General features: G+C 33.8%; 1 protein-coding gene across 5 annotated transcripts in view; it reads right to left on the bottom strand.

The window, feature by feature from the left end:
- The window catches only part of Smarca1 (SWI/SNF related, matrix associated, actin dependent regulator of chromatin, subfamily a, member 1), a 91,302-nt gene that overhangs the window by 41,786 nt on the left and 35,802 nt on the right, over positions 1–13,714 (bottom strand). For all 5 annotated transcript variants that reach the window (XM_048797056.1, XM_048797057.1, XM_048797058.1 and 2 more), the window contains exons 15-17: positions 13,231–13,350; positions 5,872–5,982; positions 5,509–5,622 (exon numbers count right to left, since the gene is read on the bottom strand). In XM_048797056.1, the coding sequence (XP_048653013.1) occupies positions 5,509–5,622; positions 5,872–5,982; positions 13,231–13,350 (345 nt within the window). The remainder of the gene's footprint in view (positions 1–5,508; positions 5,623–5,871; positions 5,983–13,230; positions 13,351–13,714) is intronic.

The raw sequence follows: 13,714 nt of genomic DNA, 5'->3' as shown, positions 1-13,714 counted from the left end.
AGCCTAGGTATCTGTCAACAGATTAACAGATAAAGAAAATATGTTATATATAGACAATGGAGTTTTATTCAGCCCTAAAGAAGAATAAAATTATGAAATTTATGTCATTTGCAGGAAAATGGATGAAATTAGAGGCCCTTATATAAAAAGGGAGAACAGTGGGGTAGAAGAAAAGGGTAAAGGCGAGGGCAAGGGGGGTACTGGGGAATGAAAACAATCAACATATGTTATGTGCAAATATGCCACAATGAAACCTACGATTCTGTGTAATTATTAAGCACCAATAAATTTTTTACATAAAATTTAAAAAAGAACATTCACTTTTTATTTCATGAGTTTCCTTATCAACAAGCTTCCTGGAATGATTTCAAAGTGCTATATAAGAATTAAGTTGACAAATTATAGATCAACAGTTCTGAACAGATACCCTGAAGGTATCTGAAGTACTCATACTCCATGTCTTATTATGATGCTCAAAAATATAATATGTACATTAAAAGCTCTTTCAAAAGGAAATATTTCAATTATAATTTAGATTTCTAATAAAACCCTAAGAAATTTGTGATTAAGAACTGGATTTCATGAAGAGGGAAAAACGTTTTTTAGGTTTTGTTTCTTAGGAGTTTTTAGCAAGCATTTCATAGAAACATGGAATACCAAATTAAATACGACAGCACACAAAATGAAAGTAGTAACCTGAAATCAGCTCACTATATTTTAGTTCTAAAACTGCAAATTAGGTGGCCCACAATAACACACTACCAAAATTTACAAAGATTATATCCCATTTGTCAAATATTTATACTTGAACCTAAAGAATTCCTTGTTGGTCATAAATGTTAAAATGTTCTACAGCAGCTTCAAATACACCAAAACTCTTTCACTCCAGGTCTTAGATTTGGTGAAAACTCCAGATACCCTACATTTTTAATACTGCAATCCAAATTTCAATTAAGTCATCCTCTTCCAATGTAAAGATTTTAGTGACAAGTAATTAAGTGCAACTCCTTAACTACTCCTTTAATCAACAAGAACAATGAGGCTTGTGAATATGCCTAATTTGCAACAAGGTCAAATCTTAGAGGGAAGAATTGACACATAATGCACTGCTAGCCACCAGTGATTAGAGCAAAACAAATACTTTTCTCAGCTGCAAATAAAACAAAACTCTTTAACTCTGGATCTTATTATCAGCAATATTGCTGTGACCTTGTTGTGCTGACTATGGAAGGAAAAACAAAATAGAAAATAGAAATGTAAATAAGCAGGCTCTCAAAAAACACCCTTTACTGAATGCTTCAAAACTAGTGAGCCCCTTATTATCCCACCACAAATCACTACAAAATAGAGGACTTTGGGGACTCAAAATAGATGAAACATTACCATGAACCACAGTGCCTCCAACTATGAATAACACTCATGTCCAGTTAGCCAACGATCATTTAAACAGAAAGAGAGCAGGAGAAAATCATTTTTGGGAATCTGACTGTATATGAAGAACACCAGGTAACTCCACTACAGCAGTTTTGTTCATCTGAGAATAAACTAGTGCTCCATTCATTCTGTGGCCTTTATGAGTTTTCTAGAGGTATAGGGGGAAACAATCAATGCTGGATATCCCCTGAAAAGATTATGTCTAACCATTATATATCCCATCATCCTTGAAGCTTCTGCAGATGATTATCATCCCATGCTGATCTGTCTATACTCTGAACTCAAACATGAAACTCACTCAATTGAAGAACTCACTTTACCTCAGGTCTATAGTTCATGGTAAAGAACAGAAGAGACAAGGTTCAGAAAGAGCCAATATCCAGAACATACTCTTGTATGTCTTTTTTTTTCAGTTCCATATAGCAAAATTTATTTGGATGACAATAAACTTATGATATATATGTATTTTTTATTTATTTCTTACATACATGACAATAGTGGAATGTATTACATTCATAATTATCCATTCACAGCACAATTTTTCATAACTCTATATATGTCTTATAAATCCTCATCTAAATATGTATACGGGAGATCATGGCAAGTCTTGAGACAACAGAGAGTCAATCCAGCATGAGGATGAAGAGAGCACAAGGCTAGGAGCAAAGATAGTAGGGTTCCAGTTCCCGTGCTACCACTGTCACTGCCACCACCATAGCCCAAATTGTCACCATCTTCTCTCATTTTGATACTTCAATAGCCCCCCCTCCACTAGCTTCCCTAAATAAACTTGCCATTCTCTGCATTGTAGCCCTAGTGATCTTTTTAAAAAATCATACTTTACCAATTATAAATGATATGATCTTGAACAAATTATTCAACCAATCTATGCCTCAGTTTCCTCATCTGTAAAATAGGATTCAATTCCAGGGCTATTTGAGGATAATGAGCTAATATTTATAAAGAACTTGAAACATCATATAATACAAGTAAAGCCCAAATCAAAGTATCTGCTATTATTATAATTTTACATCCCATCCACCCATCTCCCTGCCTTAAGAACATCTTAATGCTTTGCCTTGGCTCTAAAGCTAAAGTTCAGCCATATTATATGACCTATAAAGGCTCCATGTGATCAGACTCTACTTCCTCACCAGACTCTTTTCCACTCACTCTCCTCCTTGCCACCCCTAGCAACACTGGCCCTCTTGCATTTCCAGATAGTAACCTCCTCCTTCCAATGTCAACACCTTGGCACAGGAGTTGTCCCTTCCTATGATTTTCTCTCCCATGCTCCACGTGCTCATTCACATCTCTGATCTCAATTTAAATGACACGTCTACAGGGAGCACTGCCCTGATCTCCCAGTCCACATTAGATACCCTTATTAGATTCCCTAGCAGCACACTTTGTTAAGGTACCAGAACACACAAGTAATGACATCATTACACTGCAGTATTTGTTTCATGTCTGTCTCTGTCATTAGTATGTAAATTCTGTGAGGTGAAGGACCTTTTCATATTCATTGTTTTATCCCAAGTAATTGGCAAAGCACCTGTCACACAGCAATGCTCAATAAATAGGTAGTAAATGGCAAAAAGTCCTCCTTTCACTCATTCTCCTCCTGACACTTCTTTCTGAGAGGTGAGGAAGAACAAACAGTACAGGGCAATAACATAAATTCCAGGCCATCTTCCTTTCTCCACTCATCCCTTTTTTCTCATCTTACACCTTGTTCTTCTCCCTCCTCCTTCCTATCACCCTCTGCAGCTGTCCCATCAGTCCCCATCTTCTGAGGTTTACTCTGTCCTCCATCTTCTTCCAGCTGGCCACAACCCAAAAAGTCATTCTAAGCCCTCATCCCTAACCATGTAATGAAAGTCACTGTTTATATTCAAACCAGATCTGTGGCCAGAAAATGGTGGGCACTATAATAATCACAGTAAATTTCAGTATCTCCAAACAGACCTAAACAGTTCTATCATTAGAGATAATTTTTTTATTGCCGTTACTTGACTACTACTTGGCCCGCTTCCCAAATGACATGTCATACCACTATCAACACAATCCTTATTTAGGACTGCAGAAAGATGCAGGGTTATATCACATGCAGAAATAGCCCAGAACGTCTGAGTGGAAAGAGTACAGCACTTGAATACTGAGATCTGTGTTTGAGACCAACACACATGGCAACCTTGTTAGCTATGTAACATTGAACAAGGTTATTTAACCTGTCTGAACTTCACTTTCTATATCTATCATATAAAAGATAATACCTACTTCATGAGATTGTTAGGAATCAAATGAAGTATTATTAAAGCACTGTTTAAATAATAAAAAATGTACACAAATATTTGGCTTATTACTGAGGTCTAACATTTCAAGTCTCACTAATAACAAACAATAAAAGTAGAAGAAAATAATATTATAAACCTAGAATTATTATAAACCTTAATGAGATGTGTATTTGTTTATCTCATGAAATTAACTACCTTTTACTAATTTATTATTATTATTTATTATGAATTTATTGTGCATTTTGAATCTTCAAAATGCATGCTTCTCTTGGCATATCACTGTTTTCAATTTCTTTGAAACTGGTCGTAGGCCTATCTCAATATTCAAACATACTTTAGTTTATTCTTCTACAATTTCCTAAAGGAGGATTTTTTCCAGGACTCTTAGTTTAAATAGATTCAATTTTGGTCACATTTCTCTAATGACATCCTAACTAACCACTTTTAGTTCCCTTAAACTTTTCAATCTTACTTGTGTATTTTTTAAATCATAATACATATATAGCAAGAAAGACCTTTCTTATTTGTTCTGATTCAAAGAGTGAAGTTCTCACTCTGGACAAATAGTATAAATACTCCAGAGACCCACTCAACTTCCAAAATATAAACAAATAAGTATTTTATATACATAGAGCTTCTATAGGCACATTCCAGCTATTAATCAAAATAACTGACTGTAGTTTCAATTGTGATAAAGTTTCACAACATAAATTTTAAAATACAACTTCCAATTCATAAGGCAGAAAACTTCATAAAATTATAAGTGATAATATTTTTATAATTCTGTTGGTATTTGTCATTTTTATACCTTCAGTAGTCCCTCTTCATTCACTAGGTCAATTTTCAAAATATAGAAATAATTCTGTATGCTTTCTCTCTCAGTATGATGTAGTATGACAAACATTAAATTGCCCTCACTAAAATTCATTTCCTACTTACTACCTATACAAATAAGAATTTTGGATTCTAAAAAAAATCACTTTAAAATTATACAATTCATTATTATATGTTTATCATATTTTTAATACATAAGTGACCATAATCTACTAACTACCAAGGGGGTTTTCATCAACCTATGAGCAATAAACACAAAAATACTATTTCTTGGTACTATCTAGGGAAATGATGAAACATTTCTTATCATATATTAACATTCATTTCTAACTGAACACATACATCATTCTTTCTACATATTATTTCACCATTCAAATGCCAGCTTATTAAAAATAACGTTACTACATGTATTACTATTGAAATATTGGATAATTGTCCATTAACTCCTTTTAGTGATGATTCTTCTTCTATGATTCATAGTTTGATGCTTTGCTTCTACTCAGTCCTCCTCTTTGTTTTAAAAACACTTTTTTAATATTTATTTTTTTATTTGTACACAATACATTTTTTTTGTTTTTATTTATTTTTATGTGGTGCTGAGGATCGAACCAAGGACCTTGCACATGCTAGGTGAGCGCTCTACCGCTGAGCCACAACCCCAGCCCCTAAAAACACTTTTTTTATTTACTCATATTCTCTCACATTAAAATGCAACATCTACTCTAGCTTAATGGATTACAGTATCTTAAAAGATATATTACACTAATCTAGGCCTGGGGTTGTAGCTCAGTGATAGAGCGCTCGCCTAGCAAATGTGAAGCACTGGGTTCAATCCTCAGCACCACATAAAAATAAATAAATAAATAAATATATTGTGTCCACCTACAGCTAAAAAATTTTTTAAAAGATTATATTATACTAATCTAAAAAAATAAAAACTTACCTTGTAACCTATTGTCTTTCGGTAATAAAGAATTTCCTTTTCCAGGAGCTCAAATAAATGAGGTGGGAAAAATTGAAAATCCTGAACATTTGGCTGCTTTGGAGGCCGTGGAGCCTGTAAGGGGAGAATGAATTACATATACATTTGTTTTCATGAATTATATGAAGTGAACATATTATCTTTCACTGTTTTTCATACATGGGAAAATAAACACAATGGAATCCATTTATTTGATTGGGCTATCAAGTACTTGTTTGTATTGTTACATTGTAAGAATTATGATTTGGAGTAATACAAGTAAATTTGAATCACAGACCATGAACTCCACAATATGACATAAAAACTGGCCTTGTACTGTTTTACCTTTGGAATCTTTGGCTCACTGACACGCAAAGCCTCTCTAAAGTAGGCATCCACTGCGTAGTTTGCTTTACGTTCTCGTTTAGGAGGTTCAATCCATTCCACCATACCAAGCTATACACAACAAGCAAGAACAGGGGTTTAATTATTCCAAACTGTTAATCACCTCAAGTACATAAGGCTGTAAAAACATGAGAAAACCAAAGGAGTCAAAAAACTCAAAAACTTGTTTTATAAATCCCAACTACACATGTCCAAAATTCCACAGTCTTGACCTTGTACTATACACCAAGTTTAGGTTCAAAGATGGTTTTCTTCTCATTTTTAAAGTAGTTTAAACATTAGTTCTTCCTTAGTGATTCGAGAATGATGTGCATAATCTGCTGAGTATTTTATGTTGCTTTAAATAAATATCTAGTAACTAACATAGAAGAAGGAATAATATTGATTCTGGCAACTATGTGAAGTATATGAATTAGAAAATACATGAAAGGGGTAAATGAGCCATATCAACATAACAGACATATATTCCCCCTTTAAATCAAGAAAAATACTGAAATGAGACCTCCTGGAAAAGTAGTTTTGCTAGAGAAGGAAAAGTTAACAGAATCAGAAAGACAGATTTGAATCCAAATTCTACTACTTTACCTTTATACAACTGTTATTTTCTCTGTCTTTAAAATAAGAAAAATAACACCTACCTTGAGGATTAAATGTGACCATTAGGGGTTGGGAGTGTAGCTCAGTAGTAGAGTGCATGCTTAGCATGTGCAAGGTCCTGGGTTCCATCCCCAGCACCACAAAACAACAAAAAAGTGACCAAATATATGAAAACATTAGGTAAATGACCAAGAGTTAAATGTGAGGTATTATTTAAACTTCCAAAGTAGTATGAAAAAATAATCTGTTAACATTATAAAATTTTATCCCATTATCAGCTAGAAAATACATTTTCATAATTAACAGACAACACTGAGAATACAAAGTTCTGGAGTCTGGGGAATGGTTTTCTAAAATGTTTTTCTTTATTTCACAGTGCCTAGCCTAGTGACTTTACATAAAATACACCAGGTATTGGCTCCATCCTGATCTTATCTAAGGGTTGATTTCCAACCTTGGTATCATGTTTTAAGAGTGGAAGATAAACTGGCTGGGTGGTGCACAACTGTAATCCCAGCAGCTTGGGAGGCTGAGGCAGGAGGATCATGAGTTCAAAGCCAGCCTCAGCAACTTAGAGAGGCCCTAAGCAACTCAGTGAGACCCTGTATGTAAATTAAATATTTTAAAAATAGGGTTGGGAATATGGCTCGGTGGTGGAGTGCCCCTGAGTTTAATCCCCAGTACCCCCACCAAAAGAGTGGATGATAAACTAAGATGACTAGAATGAATAGAAATCTACTCTTCTGGAAAAGTAAAGACTAAAAAGTCAGGCATAATGATGACATTCACATGTCTAAAAATCTATCCAAAGAAAAGAACATAGTTCTTTTTTGTTTCATAAGATTAAAACCAATGTGGCAACTTTACAAGGAAGTAGATCGCTACTCAATATAATTTAATAACCATGATTAAATACCTACTGTATTGCCCCAAAGTCACTATCAGGGATACAAAGATGAATAAAATAATCTCTTTCATCATCTCAATTGAAACAGCAAAAAAAAGTAAAAGGAACCATCCTAAGAGGGTTAAAATTCCCAATACTACAGTGTTCAGAGTTGGATATCTATCCTAGATGTTATATAAGTAGAAGTTCTTAGTTACAAGAAAATTAGAGTAAATGAACTTTAAGGTCTCTTCTAATTCTAAAGGACTATGAGATATGGATATTAAAATGTGATATTTCAGTAAAATGAGAAATATCCACAGCTGGGACTTGGGTGTAGCTCAGTGGTAGAGCACATGCCTAGCATGTGTGAGGCCCTGGATTTGATCCCCAACACCAAATACTTTTTAAAAAAAAACAAATACCCCAAGTACTAAATGAATTTTGCTTTTGATCCCAGATTGTGAAATGATTCTAATAAAAAATATTTTATAAATAACCAATACTTTATCTGTCTCAATTGAAGTAAAAATAAATTAGTAACAGTTTAAACTAACTTTCTAAAATTAATGTATTTAGCCACTTAACCAATACTTGTTTGAAGGTCTTTGGTATTCAAATTTGAAATAAGTGTTAAAGGCTAATTCCTGAACTTTCTGTTTTTTGGTGGGGGGTGGTGTGCTGGGGGTGTTACCAGGGATTGAACTCAGGGCCACTCAACCACTGAGCCACATTCCCAGCTCTATTTTGTTAGACAAAGGGTCTCACTGAGTTGCTTAGTGCCTCACTTTTGCTGAGGCTGACTTTGAACTAGAGGTCTCCCTGCCTGAGCCTCCCAAGCTGCTGGGATTACAGGTGTGCACAACCACATCCTGAACTTTCAAAAAAAGAATAAATCTTGCTGTTAGTTTTAGATATGTTAATACTAACTTGTTAAGTTAATTTCTTAAGGATTAATGTCAATCATCACTACTTTATTTATTAATGTGGTAATAAATTAATGAAACTGGTTCAATTAATCATGTATGAAAGTCTCCCTCAACATACAATTTCCACAATTTACAAATATTATTCCTTCAGATTCTCAATTTTCTTCAAAGGATAATTTGAACAAAATCTAAGAGCTTATCTAGATAATATGAATGTACAGAGATAAAATATAATCTCAGTTTCAGAATATTCAATTTTTTATTTTGGAGATTATTATTACTGTCAGGATTCAATTATAAAAATACAAATCATCATAATTATTAAAAATTTTTGTGTACCTGTACATCATTATTTTGCTAAAATTAGAAACATAGGAAAAATTCTCTTAACCAATTTTCCTCTAAAAATGTGGATGGGACTAGGTATGTTGCTCAGTGGTAGATTGCGCGCTTAGTATGCAAGAAGCCCTGGGTTCAGTCTGTAGCACTACAAAAAACTGTGGATAAGAAACTCCAATAAGGGGCTGGGACTGTGGCTTAGTGGTAGAGCATTTGCCTAGCATGCGTGAGACACTGGGTTCGATTCCTGGCACCACATACAATAAACAAATAAAATAAAGGTATTGTATCCATCTACAACTACAAAAATATTTTTTTAAAAAAGAAGCTCCAAAGAGTGCTAGGGTTGTGGCTCAGTGGTAGAGCACTTGCCTAGCACATGTGAGGCACTGGGTTCAATCCTCAGCATCACATAATTTAAAAAATAAATAAATAAAGATATTGTATCCATCTGTAACTAAAAATATTTTAAAAAGAAGAAGCTCCAATGATATTTAAACTATTAATATTTTTCCACTTTATAAAGCATTCTTAGTACCAATAAGCCCCCAGGAATAATTGTAAAATTAATAAAATTCTTATCACATAATTGGATCTAAAAAGCATATTAGGAAGGCAATTTTCACCCTGTGCAGACAGGCTATCACCTCCATCTCAGCAGGACAGAACATAAGCAGTCTGAGTTAAGATTAGAGATAACAGACAAATATAAAAACAAAAAACTTATCAGAAGCAAATGACAACAACAAAGCATTATCAATATACTAGCTGCCATGCAAACTAAAATGGTTAACACATCATATTTTTCAAGACCTAAGAATGGAGCTTTTCCATTTTAATAAAAGTCATAGAGATCAGCTCAAAAATGTAATAGCTTTATGGCACAAGTTGAGAAATAAAATAAATAATGGTAGAACTGGATCATAACTTGAAAAAATAAACATCCATAAGTCCATTTAGGTGTGGTGGCACATGTCTGTTATCCCAGCAACCCAGAAGGCCAAGGTAGAAGGATTGCAAGTTTGAGGCCAGCCTCAGCAATTTACTGAGATTCTGTCTGAAAATAAAAAATAAAAATGCCTGGGGATGTGGTTTGATGGTAAAGTGCCTTGAGGTTCAATATCGAGTAGAAAAAAAAATCTGAGTCCATACTGATAAATAAATAAATGCATAAATGAATGGGAAAAAGGGATAGTTGCTCCCTATAGAAAAATTCCAATTGCCCAAAATATAGATAGAATAAGGGAAATTAAAAAATGCCATTTGGCAAACACCATAATAATAACTATTGCAGGCAGACTCCAACAACAGATGCTAAGATCAGTGAGTAAACATTTCAGAACATCTCCCACAAGATATTTATCAATTACAAATGGAAATACTCAGGGCATATATGATATTGGTATATTTTAGACTAAACAGACACAATTGCAACTAAGTCAAGAGGGCTAACATCACCAATAATAAAATATACCAACATCATATATTCCCTGAGTACACAGCATCCCTTCTGTGGTATTCTTGCCAAAAAAAATGCATAATCTCAGTCAAATCATGACAAAATGTCAGACAAACCCCAAATGAAAGACAAACTACAAAATAACTAATAGTCTTCAAAACTGTCAAAGACAAGCAAAAACTGATGAACTGTCATAGACAAGAAAGACAGAGAGCAACAAAATTGCAATGTGGCCCAAGAGAAAGAGAAACAAGCCACAGACTTGGAGAAAATATTTACAAAAGACATATCTGATTAAAGGTCCATTCTCCAAAATATACAAAAAACTCTTAAACTTCAAAATTAAGAAAAGAGGCTGGGCATGGTGGCAAGTGCCTGTAATACCAGCAGCTCAGGAAGCTGAAGCAAAGCCAGCCTCAGCAATGGGAGGTGCTAAGCAACTCAGTGAGACCCTGTCTCTAAATAAAATACAAAACAGGACTGGGGATGTGGCTCTATGGTTGAGTGCCCCTGAGTTCAATCCCCAGTATCCCCCTCCTAACAATTAAGTAAAGAACCCAACTAAACACTGGGCAAAAGAAAAAATTGAAAATGGGCAAAGACCTGAACCAAAGAAAATATACAGATGGTAATTAAGTATTTGAAAATATGTTAAAATATGTCATTAAGGAATTACAAATTAAAAAACAATAAGAAATTTCTACACACATATTATAATGGTGAAAATCCAAAAACACTGACAATACCACATGCTGGCAAAGACACTAACAGGAACACTTACTCACTGCTGGTGGGAATGCAAAATAGTATAGCCACTTTTGGAAGACAGTTTGGCAGTTTCTTACAAAACTAAGCCTACTCTTACAATAAGATCCAGCAACCATTCTCCTTGGTATTTACCCAAAGGAATTAAAAACTTATGTCCACAAAATATGTGCACACTGATATTTATAGAAGCTTTATTCATAACTTCCAGAACTTGGAACTAACCCAGATATTCTTCAGTAAGTAAATGGATAAATAAATAAACAGTGTTACATCCAGACAATATTTCTCAGTACTAAAAAGAAATGAGCTATCAAGTCATGGAAAAACATGGAAGAAACCAAAATGCATATTACTAAGTAAAGGAAGCCAATCTGAAAAGGCTACATATAACTATATGATATTCTGGAAAAGAGAAAACTATGGAGACAGTAAAAAAAATCAGTGGTTGGGGGGCGTTGAGAATAAGGAAAGGTGAATGGGCAGAGCACACAGGATTGTTAGGTCAGTGAAAGGACTCTGTTTTACAATGGTAGATATATGTCTATGCATTTATCAAAACCCATACAGTATGTCACACCAGTAGAAAGCCCTTATTTAAATGATGGACTCTGGGTAATAATGATGTATTAATCTATGTTCATAAGTATAACACATGTACCACCTCTAGTGAGGATATTGATAGAGGGTAGGAGGTCTGTATATGTGGGGAGGACAGGGGGTATATAGGAACTCTCTGTACTTTCCTCTCCATTTTGCTGTGAACATAAAACTGCTTTTAAAAATAAAGTCTATTTTTTTTTTGAAAAATGCAATGTGGGATCCTAGACTGGATCCTCTAAAGCAGGAAAAGGACAAAAGGGGAAAACCTGGGGTTCATTTCCCAGATTCAATAATTAAAACTAACACATAAATTGTTACCATTCCAGAAAGCTAAAAGAATATATGTGAACTCCATTCTTTCTTACAACCATTGTGTAAGTCTAAAATCATTTCAAATAAAAAATCTTTAAAATTACTGCCTTAATTTCAGTTTAAACAAACAAAATTAATAAACCCCACTTCTTCAGCAGGTCCTTTATGTACATGCTGTACACTACAAGAAATTATTTTTCAAAATAGACCACAAACAACAAAGTCCTTCAGACATTTAATTAACAAAATATCAGTAATATTATTCCTCATATAGTTAATACTAAATTCCAGACATTGTTCTAATTGCTTTATGAATATTAACTTATTTCATCATCATGATCATTCTATGATGTAACTACTATAACCTGCACTTCACAGATGAGAAATCTGAGTATCCAAAGTCATTCATTTAGTGAGAGATGACATTTCAGTCCAAATTGAGAGTTCAACCACAATCTTATACTGCTTCTCAATAATAAAAGTAGTAGTACAGGTTCAGCACACTAATCTGAAAATCTGATATCCAAAATGTTATAAAATTCAAAACTTTTAAAAATTTTTGGAGTGAGGCTGGGGCTATAGATCAGTGGTATATTGATGTATTGTCTGTATCTTTTTTAACCTATAGGTTCCCCTCAACTTCTCTATTTTTCTTTGCTAATGTATTTGGTGAAGAAATCGCATTGTTGTCTTTTAAGTTACTCACACTATGGATTTTGTTGATTCTGTGTCCAGGGTGCTGTTCAACATATTCATGGTTATTTTAGTCCATTTTGTGTTGCTATCATAAAATACCTGAGGCTGGATGCTTTATAAAGAAAAAAAGATTTATTTGGCTCATATGTTTGGAAGTCCAGATATAAAAAATTATCAATACATTACTTGTGAAAATATGTGAATTCTCTACCTTTTTTAAAGTCAGAGCACCTGCCTCGCACATGCGAGGCACTGGATTCAATCCTCAGCACCACATAAGAATAAATAAATAAAGATCTTGTGTCCACCTACAACTAAAAATTTTTTTAATAAGCTTTAAAAAAAGAATTTTTGGAGCATTTCAGATTAAGGGTGCTCAACCTGTAAAGTTTAGGCAAATTTTCTAAAATTTGAAAAACTCCAAAATCTGAAACATCTCTAATCCCAAACATCTCAGAAAAAGGAGACAATATGCAGTGGCTATAACAAATATGATGATGATGATGATTATGATGATGATGATGATGATGATGGAGGAGGAGGAGGAGGAGGAGGACCTAACCAAATATATGAAAGGTATCCCCTGCCTGAAATTTCTTCATCTACATCAACTTTATATCAGAGTATTTTACTGAATAGTGATTATGTTATTTTATCATCATTACAAGAAGAAATGCTGATTTGAGGATCTAATGATTGAGAATAAAAGTTACCTTCTGTTTTTCTCTATAGTCTTCTCCTTCAAACTTGTACAAACTTTGCTCAATATCCATTCTAAAATTTCTTAAAGAAGATTCTCCCATTTTCTGCAAACGTTCATTCATCTCTGCAGTCTAAAATTGAATACATTGAAATGAAAAAATTATCAATATATTACTTGTGAAAATATATGAATTATCTATCTTTTTTAAAGTCAGATTTTGACATGAAATATCCAGTCTGTTAATTTACAAGGTAAGAATGCAATGCTAAATAAAACTTGAGTATGAATTTGACTTGTCCTGGACTGGGAGTATAGCTCAGTGGTACAGCACTTACCTAGCATGTGGGAGGCCCTGAATTCCATACCTAGCACCACAAATAATTATAATAATCATTATTATTACTTAACTAATCTCAAGTATTTTTAATATTTAAATTGTGCTTCCTAAGTATTCTTACTTAGGTTCTTTTTTTTTTTTTTGTAGTTGTAGGTGG

This window comes from Marmota marmota, unplaced genomic scaffold (assembly GCF_001458135.2).
Source record: "Marmota marmota marmota unplaced genomic scaffold, marMar, whole genome shotgun sequence".
Taxonomy (NCBI): domain Eukaryota; kingdom Metazoa; phylum Chordata; class Mammalia; order Rodentia; family Sciuridae; genus Marmota; species Marmota marmota.
The sequence above is the reverse complement of the archived record's forward strand: the minus strand, read 5'-3'. Positions and strand labels throughout refer to the sequence as shown.